Source organism: Amphiura filiformis, chromosome 5 (genome assembly GCF_039555335.1).
Source record: "Amphiura filiformis chromosome 5, Afil_fr2py, whole genome shotgun sequence".
NCBI lineage: Eukaryota > Metazoa > Echinodermata > Ophiuroidea > Amphilepidida > Amphiuridae > Amphiura > Amphiura filiformis.
This window is the reverse complement of record NC_092632.1, coordinates 22,797,326-22,818,493: the sequence shown is the minus strand read 5'-3', so window position 1 is coordinate 22,818,493 and position 21,168 is coordinate 22,797,326. Positions and strand designations below refer to the sequence as shown.

The window sequence follows — 21,168 nt, the reverse complement described above, 5'->3', positions numbered from 1 at the left end:
AAAGACTATAGTTTGCGTCTGATGTCTGGCAAAAGGCTCAGTGTGATTGGTTGCTGACCTGCGCATACAGTATTGATGGTCTGGTTGACAAGACGTCATACCCTAACTAGTCTTTTTCATTCGGTCTTCCAATTATAGCAACTGCTTGTCCCATACCTTGAATGTCCTGATCTTCAATTCCAGTGCACACTGAAGATCCCTGGCTTGGGCTTGTATGGCTTCCCATCGCCTCTCTAGGTTGATAGCTGCAAGTTGTAATGCTTCTCCTTCCTTATCTGAGGCACAAGCATACTTGTCTTCCTGCAACATGTTACACATGGTTAACACGATTTTGATACCTTCGGCATGTTTGTTGATGTCTCCTTGCAGCTCCTGGAGTTGTAAATATGAAAACAAATCAACAGATTTGGGATTAATAAGCTATCTGGTAAATTGATGTCTTTGAACACTTCATAATGTATTAAATAATTGAAAATGTGGCTATAGTGTTTCCACAATGCAAAAATTTCAATCATTTTTGCTCATTTATAATTTTGAAAATCACTATTTGGACATTTTTTAAATTTTGTGCACGCTTGGAAGAACACAAACTTCATGTATGAAGATTGGAAATTTAAAACAAGTTCTCATATATTATTTATTGTGAAAATAAGAACCTTGTTTCACAGCCAGAAAAACAATTTTGATTCCTGTTAAGTTATTTTGCCCAGTCATTTGTTTCTTGGTAACGTTCTGGTGCTTCATGGCACAATATAGACACATAAATCTACATGGCATCAAACTTGATTAATGCACATGCTACCAAGAAAAATGCAGGTCTTGAAGCCATATTTATAATCATTCAAAGAAAAATTGACTTGTACATAATCAAAACCACTGCATCAAACACGTAGCATTCATATTACAAATGAATTCAATGTGATTCTGTAACCATTCTTTTCCGATCTCCATTCCTTGAGTCAGAACTCTCTTGAAGTTCACAAAATACATGGCTTGAATTGCTATTGCATCTCTTTGCATCCCAACATGCCATATTATGGAAGGCTGGGTTCGAGTGGATGCTAGAATTTTTATCTTTGGGTGAATAATTTTTATCTTTGGGTGAATAATTTATCAATACCAAGAACAAGTCTGAAATTTATATATTAAACCATCGGGGCATAATTTAGTGTAAGAATTTTGCATTGCAAAATTGTGACAAAGTTTTATTTGTATAGCAATAATTATGTACAGCAATGACATATGTTTGTGTGATTGCATAGCAATTTGGTTAGATTGCGTAGCAAAATGTGATACAATACCGGTTATATTATGCCCTGTAAACCATGCACAAGTAATTTTTCCATACATCCCATCGTTTAACATTTGCTCTGATTGGTTCTCACTATCTTAAGTGTATGAATTCTAAATCAACCATTGAATTTAATGAAACATTCATGTCAGCAAATTCTACTGTTCTCTAATTTAGTATCAGTACAATCAGGTACTCAGCTCAACTTTTTTTTCAAACCTATCATACCTCCCCTGCCCCCAAGAAATTACAAAACATACCTTGTGATCAATCAGTCTCTTTTCCATCTCTGCCACATTGCCAGGGCATGTGATACAATCAGCAGCAAACAGTCTCCTCTCCATCCCACTCAACCACGCTTTAAGCTTCACAATTATATCCTCCACCTCTACCACAAGGCTCAGTGCTTCCTCGCTGCTATCAAATATTTTCTTTGATTGTTTCTGTGCATTCTTCTTCTTCTTCTGGTTGCTGTTTGGCACTTTCTGTGGATTGAGTCTCTCCTGCAAGGCTTGCCAATGTTGGTTGATGGATTCCAGCTTGTTTGCTATCTCATTGGCTTGGTTAGGGTTGGACGCTATAAGTTTTTGTGCTTTACGCTCCAGTTTGGTACGGCTCACTTCACGCATCTGGAGTTCCTGCTCGTAACCCTATGGGAATTGGAATGTAAAAGATGAAACATGGAAGACATTAGATATAATTTCATGCCTATAAGTAGTTTGATATTAAGAGGCATTTTGAGGTTCAGATGTACATGAGTTATGTTCGATGTGCCTGTGTTTTCTTGTGTGCCATCTTGGTGCAATGAAAATAAGATTTGGCACAAGAGAATAGCACAAATTGCACATTGTAGCCAAAATGTGTCCATTTTAGAGAATGAAATACTTTATTTACTGCACCAATATTCTACAGAGGGTGGACATTGGCAAGCTACATATCTGAGAGTTATTTGAACTTAATGTCCCAACATGGCATTTGTGACCAAAATATTAAAAACCTGTTGAAATAAATAATTGTTTTAAGAAACAAGCAAGCCGGTGATTATCATTATACCATGTTTACAATGTAGACAATGTAGACAATGTATTGATGTACATGTAATAGTACATAACATTACAGAACCTACCAATCAATCTAAATACATCATGGTGCTCAACATTATGACCACTTAACTCAAGGTCTCATTACCTGCACCAATTATACCGGATGTAAATTGCAATACTCATTTTTAAGACAAAACATTTAATTAAAGCATTGAGTTATTTATTATGGCACCAGCTTGACTGATTGTTGCATTACATGTCCAACAAAATAACCTAGTTAGAATATTTTTATCAATGATAATAAATGACCTTGGTATTTTGAAATGCAGCATCAATAACAAAAAATACACAGACATCATTTTCAAGCTTTGAATTTTGTACCAAAATATGGACCTTTTTGACACTACACTAACCATCTGAGTATACCATTCCTAAATGTATAATACTTGACTCTGACTGCATCAAAAGAGGTCTAAACTGTGTAAACCCCTAATGACTGTCATGCATTTTTGCTGGTAGTTGGAAAACTGTATGTGCTATATCATAATGTGGGATTTCTCATTCATTGCATTTTTTGGTCTACTTTTTATCTCTGAATTTTCTTTCTTTTATGTGAACATATTTTTTCTGATGATTAAAATTTTTTTTAAATGAATAAAAAACCTAAAAATGGGAATTTTTAAAGCTATGCGCATAAGATTCAGAGAAACCTCTCTCTTTTTGTTGCCTTGTTTATACATTACATGACACATGATGACACTAACATTGTGTATGCATGCATAGTTTGAATACACACAATACAGTAGTAGTTCATTAGAATACCATCATGCACATCCATCATCACTGCCCTTATTTATAGTATCAACTCAAGCATGCATAATTAATTATTGACAATTTTCCCTAGTCTTGACTTAAAAATAAGGTGATGACTCATCGCTCGTTCGGTATTCGCTGTGCGTATGAGGTCATTACAACGTGGCTGAAATCACAAAATTGAGGCTAGATGGATGGATGGAAGAATGGTAGGGTTGAAGTTGGGGTCACGGTAGTACAATGACCACATCCAATAAAATTACTCATATTTTTAGTACCATACCAGTATCCCGGGACCAGTATCTTGGTGTAATGAATTAACAATTAATCCAGGACTCTGCATTTGATCCTAGTCAATTTGGGAATACAATATTAATTATTCTCCTGGAGGAGGGATTCTTTAACACTGCATTTTTTAATCATAAACTTTAATAATTTAAATATGCTGCAGAATTATGAGACACTATAGTGCTAAATTGTCTCTAAGGAATATACATTTAGATATGGGTATGTAGTATGAATCATTATTTCAAACTCCGGCTATACAGGTAAAATTTCCTTCAAAATTGAAAATTATGATTCTAAATTATCTTAAAGGGGTTAAATATTAACTCCTCTTGGATAATTAATCTTCATAATTTTATTTAATAGTTGCAGCGGATCAATCTTTTGACCTTTGGAAAGGAAAATAAGCGTGAAGAGATTAAAAATCAGTCTCACTGGTGACTCTGGTAACCGGATATATCGGTGCTATAATATTATGTCAATTAAAAACCACACAGTATTGCGGTCACACAAGATGAGATTTTGATTTGATATTCAAACCATCCTAGAATTATTGTATTTATGTGCATATACAATGAGCTAACAGGATGATAAGAGTTGTACATAGCTTGGATTTTACATTATGATTGTGTAATCAAAGTGGTGTGATCTAATTTTATGTATAAATACATTTCAAATGCATAGAGCATCTGTCGTTCGTCATTCTTTAATAATAAAATGGTCATGGCTAATACACTTATTGGAAGCAATCCAATGCATAATATTTGTTTCATTATTACACTGAAGCAATGTAACAATGTTCTCAGGTTTCTTGATTTCTTTTTTTTGACACAACACGATGAAAAAAAACCCTGTTCTATGGACGGAGTGATCTTTTTGCAAATGACCCTAAGAAAAAACAAAATCTGTAAATATGTTGCATTTTTGTTGGAAAAAAATCCTGAAATTGTCCAAATTGTTCACATTTGTTCCATGTTTGGACCGTAAAGTAACTTTTGAATGAAAAAATGTCATCAAAACATTGCCAATTCAAATTATAGTTCAATGAATTATACTAAGAAACCCGATAGATGTAAGGTAACATCAACCGCTGGTTTGCTTAGAAGAATTCTTTGAATTATGTCACAATTCTGTTTTTTAATACCTTGCACATGTGCTCAATACGCATATCAGACACTCCAAGATTGTTACACTCAGACACTGCAATCTGCATATCCTTCAACCAATCGCTAAGCTCCTCATAGAGAGCATCAAAGTCCGGTGAAGTACTACTACTGAGGGTTGATGACAGGGTGGATGAGAGTGTTGACGTGAGGGTTGATGATACGGATGGTTGCTGAGGCTGCTGCTGTCTCGTAGAAGATAATCTGAAATGAAGCATAGCGGGTGGTTTTATTATTAAAGTCTGTATTTCATACGTGTTTATAAAGTGTCAACTGATTTCTTAAGTAGCGAAGACTAAGCATACCAAATGCAATTATTACAACAGCAATTATTTTGAGTATAAAATTTGTACAACTTACCAAATATACATTAGGAAGTGTTTTACAAATTAAACTTATGGCATTTTGATGTGAAACAAAGTTTAATCAAAAATACCAAATCCAATGAATAATATTTATTAATAATACTGTCAAATATCAACCCTACAGCCATGAAAATATTATAGATGCAAAAATTTGAAAGTTGATCTTAATTCAGAATTCAAATATCAAATGTATCGGATATCACAGTGTTAGTGTCATCCAATATGCCTGATCTGAATTATGATTATAAATGCCATACATTAATTTTGTATACACGATAAGTCTACATGTCCGTACGTCTAAATCTCTGTAAGCATTGTAGTTATTTTACAATATGAACTGTGGATTTCAGTGTATAATTGTGTAATCCTATTAATTTGTTTTATATTCTCCTCAATAAATCAACCTAAATACTTCAAATCAAATAAATTACTTCAACTCAAATAATCATTAGTGCACGAAGTAGCAGATTTTTATACCAATAACCGTATTATAAACCAATTATTACCAAAATGCCATTGAAATGATAATATCATGTATGCTTAAATAGGTCACCATTTTTGGCAAATCTACGGTTTGCAAGAACACTGAGTGCATACATGCAAAGTCTATTTTTGTTAATTATCTCTGAGTCACAACCATAGCAGTCTATGTAACTCGCAATTAGATGCGGCCAGTCACAGCAGTGAATGGCAAAACATATCTCATCATAGTTTAACAATAAAATTTTCAAATCTTATAATGAATATTATTTTGACACAATTAATTTTTCATGCTTCATTAGTTTTTCACTAAGTTATGTCCTAATTAACAACATCCTTCCATCAGTACACACAATCAAATAAAATATTTTGCATTTTTATATTACTGTATATTTGTGAATATTAATGATAGTGTAAATAATGTTACTTTCATAGTGTGAGTGACATTTAGGACATACAGTAGCTGAACCTTGTTGTCAGGTCGTTAGTTAGTGGACATCCTCTGAACTTGACTATACAATCAATGTTAACGATTGCAAGAAACTAATTAGGGATGGAAATTACATTATGTGTTATAGACACTATGGAGGTGCACAAGGTGTGATATCATTAGAAATCATCAATACTGTTTACAAATTATGATTATCCGTCCAAGTCACTATGAACCAAAACGTCTCATGTCCAGTGCCACAGTTCATAACCTCCATTAAACAATTGTAACTCAAAATATGACCTTAAGTTGTGGGAGTTTGTTTTTTGTACCTAACATTTTCCAAGGGTCATTCAAGAATGCACAAATATATTTATCAAGAACTTTGTCCCCACAGATGAGTATATCTCTATTTGGGATCCACATTGTCTTATCCTAGGGATGTTAGACAGGTTTTGGTTTGGTGAAAAAAAAATGCATGTGGTGAAAGTTTTTTATTTTTTTTGGGGGGGGGGGGTAAAATTTGATTGATATTCACATGAACTACATCATTGCATAGGAGATTAAAATTCTTGTAAATTAATGTTTTATGAAATTCTAGGTTAAAATTTTCATCTTCTGCATTTTATTGAACAAGTTTAGTTTAGTTTAGTTAATACCTTAATATGTAATCTTGAAGTCGTACATTTTGGGCAATTTTAGAAATTCCAATTATGTCATATATATGTATTATATTTAGTAATCATAAACAGTTTACAGACCATCATTATGATAATGAACATCTGCAACTTGCTAAGCCAAATTTTTTCTCTATTCTTAGAAAAAAGTTTATCGTGATCTTCACTACTATATGTTGTTTCAGATGTGTAACATCTCCAACATCTCCCTGTACTATCTCATATGGGATCTGTAAGTACTAAGTATTGTAAGCTGGAAATGCAAGGCTCATGTTTCCAGATTTCTCCATAGAAATTACCAACAATCCTATCATGTTCCCCTTTCATTCTGTGTACAATTGCATTTTAATAATAGAGCAACATTTTTTTCTTCAAAAACATCATAGTAGAGGGGGTCATTGAACTATGTTTTGGATAATTTGGCAACAAATTTGTTTTACTACATGTGTATCAGGGGAATTTTTCTTTAGTTTAAGACATTACAAGGCTTTAGTAATATTTTGAAATGTCTTATTTTCATAGCACTCCCAGCAGTCATCTGTTAAAACCTTCATTTCCTTCCATTGCTGACAATTAGGGACTGAATGTATCAATGTAAGCCATGCAAAGCTTGCCCTAGAACCTGTTTTCTGCAAAGAGATAAGACCCAAGAGAACAGACTCAGAACTGCCCATTCATAATGCTATGGTAAATCAGCCATATTGATTTGTCATTCATGGGGACTAAAATAGTTTCAATGCATTACACCTGCAGAATGAATATCACATACCCTAAATCAAAGTTTGCCAGGCACATGGCAAAATTATCCAGAGGTACACTATTTTGCACTTCATGAGCGACACACAAACATGGTGGTATCGGTTCTCTTTTGGTCTCATCTCCTTGGTTTTCTAACAAACCAAGAATTCAGTACATAATTACATATAGGATGTGTTTTTTTCACACCATAGTGTTATCAGGAATTGGCTTTCTTCATATCCTCTGACAATAGTGCTATATTTCTAGGCAGCACTTAAACTGAAGAGAGCAATTGATCACACAATTTATTTGATTTTTAGAAAAATAAAAGTAAAAATGCTTCCGCTTCATCAGAAATGACAATAAACAGGATCTTCAAATTCTGAGTAATAATACTGCATTGTTAAGCATTGCATTGTATTTTCAGAGTATTGTTTTTCTTGAAATACAACTGAGCATTTGATTTTAATATTCCTTAATGATAGCATGCTTGGAAGCTTTGGAAATGGCATCTTGCTTGGTAACAGCTATAAATACCATAGGCCTACACCTTTCCAACAAACACTAACTTAGAGGGGTGAAAATATGATTATTCATTTATGGTTTCAATATTTTCTTTCTATATATGCATTAAATCAGACCTAGGAACAAGATATCAATTTAGCAGAATTTAAAGAGCAATTAAAGTTTGAATGATACATTTAAAACATTTTATTTTCAAAAGGCAGAGAGATATAAATTCCTTAGATTTAAATTTCTTCTAAAATGTCCAGAACTCATTTCATTGCATTTTGAATATTGTCATGAAAATGGGAAATTTTGAATTATAGTACAGTCAATACTGTTGAGTTGTTATCTCAGTGCTACAAACCATGCAGCATAACATTAGGTATTCAGAGCTCCAAAGATAAAATCCTTACCATCCTAGTTGACAAACAAATTGGCTTGTTATCTTAAATCACAGACAAGACCCAGTGCTACAAACCTAGCATTCTTGACCATCACAACCACATTTGGTTTATTTTGTTATCTCAAACAACAGACTAGACACTGGCTACCTCACACTTTGATAACAAAACCTCAAAGGATGTCCTGAAGGTTACTGACTGACTGACCCAGTCTATGAATGCTGTAAACATGTGTATAATGCTGATTGCAAACCATGCAATAGCTCTTTACTTCTGCTACATATGAGAAGCTTGATACCTCTGTGAAGACCTGTGCCAGTAGCATGAATCTTTCCCCTTTCCTCAACAATTGATGTTGTGTATCCATTTCTTTCATTACCATGATTACAGGAACTCAATATCGTGATTCAACATTGATTATGGGGAGAGATGGAGGTACTTTAGCTGCATCTTCTGGAATAAATCAATGGCCTCTGATGAAAAATATCAGCAAAAAAGCTCAAATCAATCTATCTTTGACAAGTAAACCATAAATTCAAGGAGAAACTAGTCCACAATAAATTTTTTAGATAACAAAATGGGTCATCATCATGTATTTCTTTCAAAAACCTTGTATAAAATTTTTAAATGCACAATTTTGATCATGTGATACATCTGATGTACATTTAATACAGATTTACTTGACTCTTTGGTATTCTGCTATAACCAAGTCTCAGAATAAATTAACATTTGTCTCTGTCCACATACTGTGCACTTTACAACTGTTTTCAATTATCATCTAGGTCTCAAATCCCTACTTAACCCCAAATGCTTTCTTCTTTTTGTGCCAATATTTTCCAGACGTGTCCGAGTTTTCACTTCATTAAGCTTCTGAATTCTGGAGATATCAAATGCTAATAATTTCTGATCTGTGTAAATATAACCTCAGATTCTTAATCTATTCCAAGATAACAAATCACTTGCAAGGTCCTTTTAATGCCTCAATTGTTCCATTTTGTAGAATTTGATGACAATAAGCTTAAAATTCACTTTCAAGTTTCATATTTACAAGATCCACTTGTTTTTTGAAAGCATTTAAATTGTTTCTAAAATATTCCAAAATAATGTGTAAATATAATTATGCATCTAAAAGTAAATTAATCAGGGCTAAACATTTCTTTATTAGTAGGGCTCAAAATTGAAGAAAACTAATCTTTCTTATGTTGGCACTTATCTCATTGAGTCACACAAGACCAAATGATGTATAAGTTGATTTCTTAGCAATTTGCTATGCTATAAAATATGGAAATTACTTTCTAAATTTGACAATCAGAAAATAAATATTAATGATATGGGTCTTGCTTGTCATAATGCAGCGTTGGCTTTGACGAATATTAGATGGGGTAATGCGATCTACTTAAGCTTCAGTAATTGAGGGCTTTTAGGTATCCAGGGATTTATCTAAACTCAATGTCTTCTATTAAAGCTTGATGCTGTTATATATACACTACTCAAAACACAAAATCCGACAATCCTGAATTTAATGCTTTCTCTACTGTTCTCATGGTGCTGACCAAAGTGTATTTCAGTATATGATGGGTCTTCAGAACTGGATAGTGAAGTGATTGGTTGCATTAATAAAATGACACTCATCTGATTTACAATGTTAATGTTCTTTTTGAAAAATGCAAATAAATAAGCATGTTCCTTTAATTTCTTTGAGTAATGTATATTTGCCATTAAGCACAGAACACTTGTAAGTGAGATGCTCTAAAAATAAATATCACTTACTATCGACAGACAACAGTACAAATCACTCAAAAGGGTTGAATTTGCTTACTTAATATAGCTCAACTACAAATGTTATTATTAAAAACTAACAGAATCATTAGGAATCTTTTAAATGTCTTTTGTAATATATATAATTGTTATCAATTATATATAGCAATTAGCATGGTAAATTCTAAGCTATCATGGTTAAACTAGGTAAGAATTAGAATCAGAGTATTTTCTTTCACCTATTCTTGTCCAATAGATTTGTGGAAATCAAGTTCAATTCTCTAAAAACTATTTGATGAACATTGCATAACAAGTATGGCTCTCAACATAGAATCATGTATTCAGTTTTTGCTAGATTTGCATGCAAAATGATTCCATACATGAAATTTTTACATTTGAATCTTCAAAGCTGACCTCAAAAGTCATTTTATAACTTAATGCATCCAAAGATCATTATATGAGTCTACAAAGCATAGGGCAAAAATCTATGTCCTCCATATATTGATATGTTTAAAGTCCTAGATGAGATACCTACCTGTTGGATGTATTGAATCCCCCAACCTGTCTGTTCAAGGCTTGAATGTTGGTCTCCATGGGAGAGTTCCGTCGCTTACGGCTACGCAGTCGCAATGCCATTTGGTCCAGTGTGTCCTTTGCCTGTTCCAGATTAATGCACTGCGGCTCCCCCTAAAAGTATGGGAAATTAGCAACAACATGCATTAAGTACAGTGATCCAAGATGGCTGCCACTCACAACGTGGCTTCAACAAGCAAAACTGATCTTCTGTGGTCATGGACGTCTATAAAGTCTCACAGCATTACAAACACAGAACAAGTATTCCAATATGGACAATGCATGTACTACGTACATGTAGTATGGATTAAAAAAAACACCAGTTTGTGCAAAACAGGAAACTTAGCAGCCCACTTTCAACACAACACATTAAGTTGTGCCAGTACCTGGAACACAATGTGTAAAAGCTTACAGGAAGTGGACTTAGCGCAAGAAGGGACTAAAGAGGAAGTCCTGACCAGGCAAAATACCCGGTTGTACACAACACATTCAAAGACTAGTTTAGTCACAAGTTTAATAGACTGGTGAAAGAGCTGCCTAGACTTTGACAGGAAGTGAAACATTTGAAGCTAATCAGCTTTATACACTGTTATACATGTCAAGGCTAAAGGTCAGAGGTCGAAGGGCGACTAAAAATGGCAGTGTCTGATTTGTTTCCTTGTTACCATGGTACAGGATTCATACCTGAGAGGAAATGAATGTTTAGTAATAGTTTCAAATCACTGATTTGCTGACAATACATGTGCAAGAATGTGTGCAATGTATACATAGTAACAGTATTATACCTGGGACATTGTTGATGTATACAATTGGCCTCAAAATTCAAAAAAAGTCTCTTTCTAAACATTCTTGATTTTTAGCAAGTTTATGCTAAAACAAACAAAATAAATGTTAAGTGTTACTATACAGCTTACACTCCCACACCCCTCTACACACACACTCCTACATGTAATCGCCTCCAAACGTGGATGCTGTTTTATAGGACTATGCAAACGTGGTCGTCCGAATCAATACTCAATCGACATATGGAGGATGTTTTCCGCCATTTTGTTTGTGTATTTTTGTATGTATAGTTACTGTGGACGTTATATCTCATATAACGATAGAGGACGTATTTGGCAAATACATTATACATGCATTTGCGCCTTTTGCGGTCGTTTGTAGACCTCCAGAAACTGAGGACGGCCCCCATTGCTGAGTAGTCCACGGTTTGAATGTGAAGTGCATGTGTGTGTCCCGAGCTGTCCTCCTTTGCTGGCAAACATACACGCACGCAAAAACACTTTGTTCTGACTTTATAAAAACCACTATATCACAAGCACTCCACCTATCACACTATCTAAATTATATACCCTGGCATAGTAAAATTAGATGCACTCTCAATTAAATCACCAATTACAGACAGGAATAGTATAATAAAAGGGACCAAGTACCAACACAATTATACTGAGGCCATGCTAAATTCGATTACAGCTGTTGATATTTATTTCTTCACAGATATAAATGTTCACCAAATGTCAAAACTATAGGTAACATGTTCTTATAAAATACTGGGGTAAAATACCTCCATCAAGTTGAATTTTGATAATGCTGTGCTTTCAAAAATTAAAAAAAACCATGCATTTTAATTAAAAAGTTCATTTTCACACAATATGAAAAATTGAACTCCACAAAAATGATACTTTTCTGGTACATTGATGTTCAGGATGTCTGTCTGCATCAGTGCCTTTTACCAGGGAGAATGACAGATCATGTCTATGACATTTGAATGCAAAGCTTTATCCCAGTGTAGTCTGCAATACATTTTAAGGGGGGGCAAAATTATCATTTGATTGAGAGGGATGAAGTTTGCAAATTAAGAAATATAAATGCAACATTGGGTATTTGAGGGAGTTTGCCAGTTGGAGCAACAATTGACAACATCTGAGGCATTTGTTGTCAATTTCAACGTCCCCAGAAGACCACAGTGCCTTATCAATATGCACAGACAAACAAAATGCACCTGTACAACTTGATTCCATCAAATGTCTGAATAAAATTACCTTCTAAACCTTCCAGTATGATGATTTTGACTTCAGATACACTTATATTTTGAATGTGTATGCTTGTCAATTCTTGCAACTTTTATTTTGTAATTTTAATAAGCAACCCTTGAACATCTTAAGCACCTGTGCGTTTATTAGATACGGTATACGGATCGTCTGATCTCATCAAGTCTTACCCCATTTTTTCCTTGACTGATATTTGCTTTGGCTCCTTCTAAGGCATCTTCAATTTCTACAAACTGTTGTTCTAGTCTCTCCACAAGCTGGTTAAATTGGGCATCAATGGCAGTTAATGTAGCTTCTAACTCGGAGGCTAGCTGTGGGTACTGACGGACTAGGTCGCAACCTTTGGCAAGTACTGTGTCTTTTTGGTGTTGGTGAGTTTCCAACTCCATAGCTGAAGCCTGAAAAATCAACAAGAAATATTAGCGAAAATGTAAGTTTAAATTACAAAGCCAAAATAATTCTAAGTGGTAACACATACATTATTGTCCTCCACAGAATATAATTTTAACTCACTTAAAATGTGTTACATTTTGCAATCTCACATTTTGGTACTTGAAGTTCAATATTTAGTTATCAATTGGGCAAATATATATCATATTTTCATAAATCAATATGTATGTTTTATTAATCATTTCAATGCATAAATAATACTGGGATAAACAACACTATAGAAAAACATACTGAAGAGCAAGTGGGAATTTTCATGCTACATTTTATGTTCATTGTTTTAGTACAAGCAGCTACTGCAAAAATAATAATGTGCTAATCTTATACTAGGTCAAAGTAAAGAAGTTTAAAAACAAAAGTAAAAAAATAAAATAAAAACAATTGAACCAGTTCAAAACCTGTAAAGTGGAAAAAATTAATTGTGTAAAAATTTCCACTTTTAAATTACTGTGCGTAAAGGTGTTTATGCTGCACTATATGTAGTCCCTAATCATAAGAATGTGCACTGACAGTGTCACAATGCTCACCAAATGTCTCTCCAAGAACACACGAATACTGAGGATGTTATTTGTAGGTGCCATCCATCGAGTCGATATCTGTGTTGCAGCTGCTAGCCAACTTGTTAAATTATTCAACTCGCATTTATATGCCTGTGGATTTAATACAAATAAATATCAGGATTAGTCAATGAAAGAATACTCAAACAATAATTATTAACGACCTACTTCAATTTTGTTTGATATTTAATAATGAACACAAGCAACTATCACAGAGTTAATGATTTCCAGTTTTGCTATTCCTAAGAAATGCTGAAGAAAGCTTTTAATATTCAGAAAGGTTTCAGTATCAAAATTAAATGTAGTAAGCTTTTTAACTTTTTGGATTCACCTTTTAACCCCATGAGAACTACCTGCCGATTGGCCAAAAAGAAGTTTTCATTATCAATTGGCTCAATCAGGAACATTGTTAGAATAATTTCACCACACAAAATTATTGGCAAAGCTCCATTCTGATTGGTGATTAAAGTGAAGATATCATGTAACTGACCAATCAGAGGCAATGTTAGATTGGCAGGTAGTGTTCAGGGGGTTAAAGCATATTATTGATCACTTGAATCTTTAACATTTCCACCTAAAAATGTTGACCTTTTCTAACTCACAAAAGGCAGCAACAATTACAAGCTCCATTAGCAGGTGGAATCCATTCTCAAATTATATTCCATCTTTTCATTACTTCATATCCATGGGTAAAGTATGGTAATGTCAATGATTTTTGTGTGCAGTTAATGAAGCTTCAAATTATGAGCTAATCGATCTTATTTCTAACACTTCTTACTCATTAAAATGAAACATGAACCATTCATTGGAATTAACAATATGAATGTGATCAGACAAAATGAGTTGGATGTTTAATATCTTTTTGAAATATATGGCAAATTGTTGCATTACATGTCTTTTATAATATCAGGGCCTGTTGCTTTTTTAACAGCTGTTCATCAGCAGCACCATGAAAATTATTTTATCTCATGAACCATAAGTCAAATTTTCATGGTTTCAACATTAGTAATATAGATAACCTTTAACCCCAACAATCAGCATCTATTTTGATTTAGTTACAAGGAGGGCTATATCAGGTATCGAGCGGATCAGAGACATGATGTAAGAATAGTGAGTAGGGCGGAACATAGACCCTGTATTAAAAGAATGAGCGGAAGTGGATTAAAAGCTTAAAATTGCTAAGATTTATATAATTACTAATTACTCAGATGATTAACCAAGCAGATGTACTGTATTAGGCAATACCAGGGGTGGAATTTCGTAAAGTGCCACAGGAGTCCAAGTGGATTCTCGCAAGAGAGTTTTGCGAGAGTCCATGGATTCCCGTAAATGGATTCTTGTTGTACAATCTTGCGGGAGTCCAAAAGGTATTATATGTAGGCCTACGTAAAATTCATTCAAACAAACAAACTAACAAATAAACTAACCAAGTTAAGTTTTTAATATATGTGTCATCATACTCTCACTTCCATATATGTCATTGCATCTTTGGCGACTTTTCCTTTATATTTTGCAGGCTTTGAGTTTTAAGGCGTGTTGAACTTAAACATAAGTTCGCTGATCCGATCATTTCCAGCGAGAGTCCACATGGACTCTCGCAATAGGATTTTACGGGAGTCTCTGCGAGAGTCGACTCTCAGACTCCCGCGAAATTCCACCCCTGCCCGCAGTTTTTTGAAAACAGGGAATGCAACTTTTATGACAATTGAATTTGCTTAGGAAGAGGCTCATTATGCTTGATTGAATCACACATTATTTCAAGGTAACTTGATGAATAAACATAAACAAAAGTTGAATAGCACTATGTGAGCTTCATTAGGCATGTTACCATGGTCGTATTGATATAATGAATTATGTCCTATGTAAAAAGTTTGTATCTTTACAATGATTATTTTTTTCCACACCAAAGTTTATGCACCAGTCCATGATCTGACTCCAAGACAACATAGAAAATGTTTTCAATCATAATAATTATGTATTCAGGTGCAAGTCAAAAGTTCAATTAAAAGAAATACTTTGTTGACATTTCTCTGTATTTTCTCATAATGTACTAGGAATGGATAGATATTAAGAATAAGACGAAAAATATTACCAAATTGTGTATCATCACTATCAGAGACTAAATAAAACAGAGCTGCCAACCTCCTAGAATACTTCGCAGTATTCTCGTTATTTTCCATTCAAAATTAGTAATTTCACACACTTATAATGTACTCATGTAACAGTATTCTTCAGCATTTTTCATCATCATGCTTCAGAAATTTTCATTATTCTTAAAATTAGTATAAAATATTTACTGAAAATTTAGTACTAGTTGGCTGTACTGCTACGTAAAATCAGTTTCTTATAACCATTAACAATAAATTTTAAACATAAATTTCTTGCTTTTCTAGAATAATCACACCCCTTTCTAGCACTACTTTCGGGCTCTGTTGCTATTTAGTATACAAGGTTGCGCGCTTCGGTTGAACGTGCGCTTGGCTCGCTAAGTCCGTGAGGGCCACAAACTGCTACGCACTTCTATTGCGCTTGGCTGCTACGTGCTCACTAATTCTGTGAGGGCCACAAACTGCGGTTAACCCCTTTCCAGAATACCACAGACTGGATGCCTCCCTTTCAGTGGGGCAGAGGCAGTCATTCGAGTCGAATCAAAATCTTTCAATGGAATAAACCATAACCCTAAAACATATTATAACTCTTGTTCCTACTCTAAAATGTTTGAAGACCTTTTTTGCAGCCTCAAGTGTTCAACAGCACTAAGACCTGTGTGTGTATATCATAGATGTTTTTTAAAGATCTGTCTATGACATTTTGACATTGCTGATGGTGACCAGCTACCAGTGCTATGGGCTGTCAAGCTCAAGCACTTTGTCATGTCTCTTATCTAAAGCTAATTTACATACTGTGTTTGAAATAAATAAAAGTGCAACAAACCCAATTTATTTGTCATCCTTGCTCCAAACAATAATTTAATTTAATCAAAATCTTGTTAATTAAAATGGATGTACACACATCAAAATAAAATTGACATCTTTTCATATTCATAAATCAATTTGACAAGTTCTCAATCATAATTTCCTATTCAGAAGCACACATCATTGCTAGCTACTAGTATTACTAAAATCAATACTAATGCTAATTAATGTTGCTGTATCTCCAGCGAGGGAATTCCCTGCATCGCATACCTTAGAAAACAATAGCTAAATGACTCATTGCTAATAATAGCTTCTCATTGATGATAAATAGTGGTCCTGGGGAATTGGTATGAATGGTAATGATCTGGGGCATAAAATGGTATGATTGTCCGATGAATTGCTGTAGACTTGTCATTTCAATACCAATCTTGTAAAGTAAATATTATTGTTACTTTAATTGCAAAAGGTGTTGCTAAATAGGGCCAATATATGTCCACATTGTGTTCAGGTAAATGACATTATATCACTTTGGGGCTTTTTTGGGTAGGTTTTGTGCCAAGTTCAATTTGGAATTTTGGGGTTTTAAATATAAACCTACAATCTTTCATTTTTGAACAGGTGTTGATCGCTGAACACAATGGAATAAACCATAACCCTAAAACATATTATAACTCTTGTTCCTACTCTAAAATGTTTGAAGACCTTTTTTGCAGCCTCAAGTGTTCAACAGCACTAAGACCTGTGTGTGTATATCATAGATGTTTTTTAAAGATCTGTCTATGACATTTTGACATTGCTGATGGTGACCAGCTACCAGTGCTATGGGCTGTCAAGCTCAAGCACTTTGTCATGTCTCTTATCTAAAGCTAATTTACATACTGTGTTTGAAATAAATAAAAGTGCAACAAACCCAATTTATTTGTCATCCTTGCTCCAAACAATAATTTAATTTAATCAAAATCTTGTTAATTAAAATGGATGTACACACATCAAAATAAAATTGACATCTTTTCATATTCATAAATCAATTTGACAAGTTCTCAATCATAATTTCCTATTCAGAAGCACACATCATTGCTAGCTACTAGTATTACTAAAATCAATACTAATGCTAATTAATGTTGCTGTATCTCCAGCGAGGGAATTCCCTGCATCGCATACCTTAGAAAACAATAGCTAAATGACTCATTGCTAATAATAGCTTCTCATTGATGATAAATAGTGGTCCTGGGGAATTGGTATGAATGGTAATGATCTGGGGCATAAAATGGTATGATTGTCCGATGAATTGCTGTAGACTTGTCATTTCAATACCAATCTTGTAAAGTAAATATTATTGTTACTTTAATTGCAAAAGGTGTTGCTAAATAGGGCCAATATATGTCCACATTGTGTTCAGGTAAATGACATTATATCACTTTGGGGCTTTTTTGGGTAGGTTTTGTGCCAAGTTCAATTTGGAATTTTGGGGTTTTAAATATAAACCTACAATCTTTCATTTTTGAACAGGTGTTGATCGCTGAACACAATCAAGCGAAATGAATTGTTTGATATGCTAAATTGATTTTTTGGGATGAAGACAAAAAGTGTTCAATCCCTTTTGTATATTCTTTGTTCTCTACCACCTGATAATATGACACGACTCATTTATCTTGATTGAGTTGTGGGATAATTAGTTGTAGGGCTGTTCTTTAGTCTTGGATGGGTTCCCATGTCTGTTGTTGCCGATAATGACCTTAAAGTGGAACCTAATATATTACAATTCCTACCCCTTTCAAAGACTTTAAAAAAATCTTTGATGCACTCTTTCCAAGCCTTTTACAGATATTTTAATATGATTCTTCCACGATTCACAGAGAATTCTAATTATACAGCAAGTACGGCTGTGTTTTGCATGTATATCGCACTAGGGGCATGCAATGAAAAAGTGGCCCCTTTGTTATTTTGTCTTTCTATTTTGACATTCTTGGACATTTTATATCCTAAAAAGTGGATTTTTATTCCAGGAAACTTTTTTGGGGGGGGGGGGTGCATCCACACCCCATGTACATGTATGGGCCTGGCCTGAACTTGAACTCTGCATATTTTTTATTCAGATTCTAGTACTGTTTAATCTTGCTCAAGCATTTGAACTTGACATATTGACCAAAATCAAAAGCAAAGCACCCCAAACCTGTCTTATAAAAGTAATACAATACAATATATATAATAATATAATGTAATACAATAGGGACTTAATCAATTATTTTCAATTCAATTCTACCGCTTATGCCACTGAACAATGCTGAATGTGAAGGTAAAATTCCTGCTACATACCTCCCATTCTTTCCTCTGCATTTCCACCTGCTGACTATCAACATTATTAGTCTCTTTTTCTTTGCTGGGTACTTTCTGCTTCAATTTGGCTCCATTATCAACGATAATTGCACCACCAAAGTGTCTGTGGTGCTTCTTATTAGAGTTCCTCTCACGAGATCCTGCTTTCTTTCTCATCTGCGGGGATGCCGATCCCATCCGCCTCTTAGGTTTTGTGGATGGCATGTGGACGTGTATTCTTCTAGATGTGCGACCAGACATCTTGGCATGCTACTCGGTTTATAGTTGTGTATTCACAGATAAAAGGTGCTACTAAAGGTGCGGTGATCAAGATCCAAATGATAAAATAATCTGCAAAGATAAGAAAATAGATGTGCACAATTATTAGCTAGCGGTGTGAGAAGAGAACCACATGGGAAAATGGTCACTTTGGTATACTATTAGTCACTCCTCCTTCCATTGCATTCAGTACTACAGCATTAAGTTTTTGTATGAATACGGATGACATTATTAGGCTAAATAGCCTTCTTTTTGCAGTGCTCAATTTACAGGTACATACAAATCACCATTTATTACCAATTTCAGTGGTAAAACCAGGAATATGAGATCCCTGGTAAAACCATGAACCATATTATAATCCAGCATTGTGAAAAGAGAACCAATGGGAAAATGGTCACTTTGAGATTAGTCATTCACCAATCACCAATTCTCCATATTACCAATTTCAGTGGTAAAACCATATGAAATCATTAGAAGTCCACTGAATAGCAATGTTTCATCAGTATATTAACTGGAGGGGTAGACACATACAATGTAAATGACAGTCCATCAGCCAATGTATCATCATAACTTACAGTAACTGGAGGACTACATGTACATGTAAATGATGCCAGTACAGTAGTTCCTTTGAAGCTTCCAAACCTAGATTCACAACCTATTCCATTGAGGAAGTAAAATGATAATTCCATGTGAAGGTTAATCTATACAATCCATTTTTAGTTGTATTATTTCCTTTTATATATTACCTTGTAATCCAAATCTACTTCTAAAATATAAGCACTGGCAAGTATGATCCTTTGATAGAAATAATCCCAGAAGAATACAAAATTTGTGTCTGAGCTCTGAACTGGCATAAAATCCCACATTCAAATAATGCCTCTTCCCACCACAGCTCTCTATTGCGAAATAAGCCAAAACGTGGGACTATTTGCTTATTCGGTTATCTGGATTCTGACTTGACAGAGCGCCAAATACAGTTACTGACACATGTTATATGCATATAAACTTTGAAATTTGTCACAATGGCTTTGGTCATGCTTGATAACCTGTAAAATATTTTCTACGCAAGCGTTAACGGTCTAGTTATCTCTGTCATGATGTCACTAAGCAATGCAAACACTCCACTGGATACAATGAACCAAACCGCTTTTATCAGTTTTTAGTGATAATTATACAGTCATACACTAGTATGGGTCAATGTCTGTATGGATTACACCACTGGTACTATTGTTAGAAATTAATTCATAAAATAAAAATTCAAAAGATGTATATATTTTGCACCAGATATTACTGTGTATTGGCGGGAAAGTAATGCAATGATCACCAACAAGATGATGAGCACAACAGAGAATATTTGGGTTTCTTTAAAATAATATGTACTAGTAATACCTCTTGATGAAGACTGAAGAGATGACTTCATTCCCACAGTAACTGGATAGTGGAAATACCTTTTTTGGCTTTTGATACATAGGTAAACAATGAATCATATTATTAGGAATAAAGACCCACAAAAATCAACAGTAAAGCACTTAATTTTGTGGGTTTTAAGCTGCTTTTAATTTGTGAAATATGTATGATATTGCGAAAAATAAATAATTTACATATCACCTTTATATGAATAAAGATTGCATGTAGAAAATCACCAGTAAAACAACTTATTTTGTGGGTTTTAAGAAGCTTTCAATTCATGAAATTGAAATTACTAAAAAGAAAGTAATTTACATGAATCAACCTTTTGGTTTTCAACACACTGTGAAACACACTATGAATATAAGACCCACAAAATCAACAGTAAACAACTGATTTTGTGGGTTTTGAGAAGCTTTCAATTTGTGAAATTTTATATACCATTTTGCTAACTTAGTTAAAAGAGTAAATAATGCATATTTTTGCTGAATACCCATACAGAATATACAAGAGAAGTCTTGGTTAACTTGTAATAATTTTGAAAATGAGAATTGCTAAAGCATTAAATAGTCATAAATATTAATTTGGCACCACTGTCAAAACCTGATGGTAATTTCTAAACAAGCAAAGGTAATTAAATTTGATGTTTTTGAAAATCAAATTAGCAGTCAA

General features: G+C 34.0%; 1 protein-coding gene across 1 annotated transcript in view; it reads right to left on the bottom strand.

The window, feature by feature from the left end:
* LOC140152072 (uncharacterized) overlaps positions 1-21,168 on the bottom strand; it is a 53,191-nt gene that overhangs the window by 5,017 nt on the left and 27,006 nt on the right. The window contains exons 2-8 of the mRNA XM_072174371.1: positions 18,811-19,161; positions 13,550-13,672; positions 12,746-12,973; positions 10,487-10,638; positions 4,577-4,799; positions 1,552-1,941; positions 157-372 (exon numbers count right to left, since the gene is read on the bottom strand). Of these exons, the coding sequence (XP_072030472.1) occupies positions 157-372; positions 1,552-1,941; positions 4,577-4,799; positions 10,487-10,638; positions 12,746-12,973; positions 13,550-13,672; positions 18,811-19,071 (1,593 nt within the window). The 5' untranslated portion in view covers positions 19,072-19,161. The remainder of the gene's footprint in view (positions 1-156; positions 373-1,551; positions 1,942-4,576; positions 4,800-10,486; positions 10,639-12,745; positions 12,974-13,549; positions 13,673-18,810; positions 19,162-21,168) is intronic.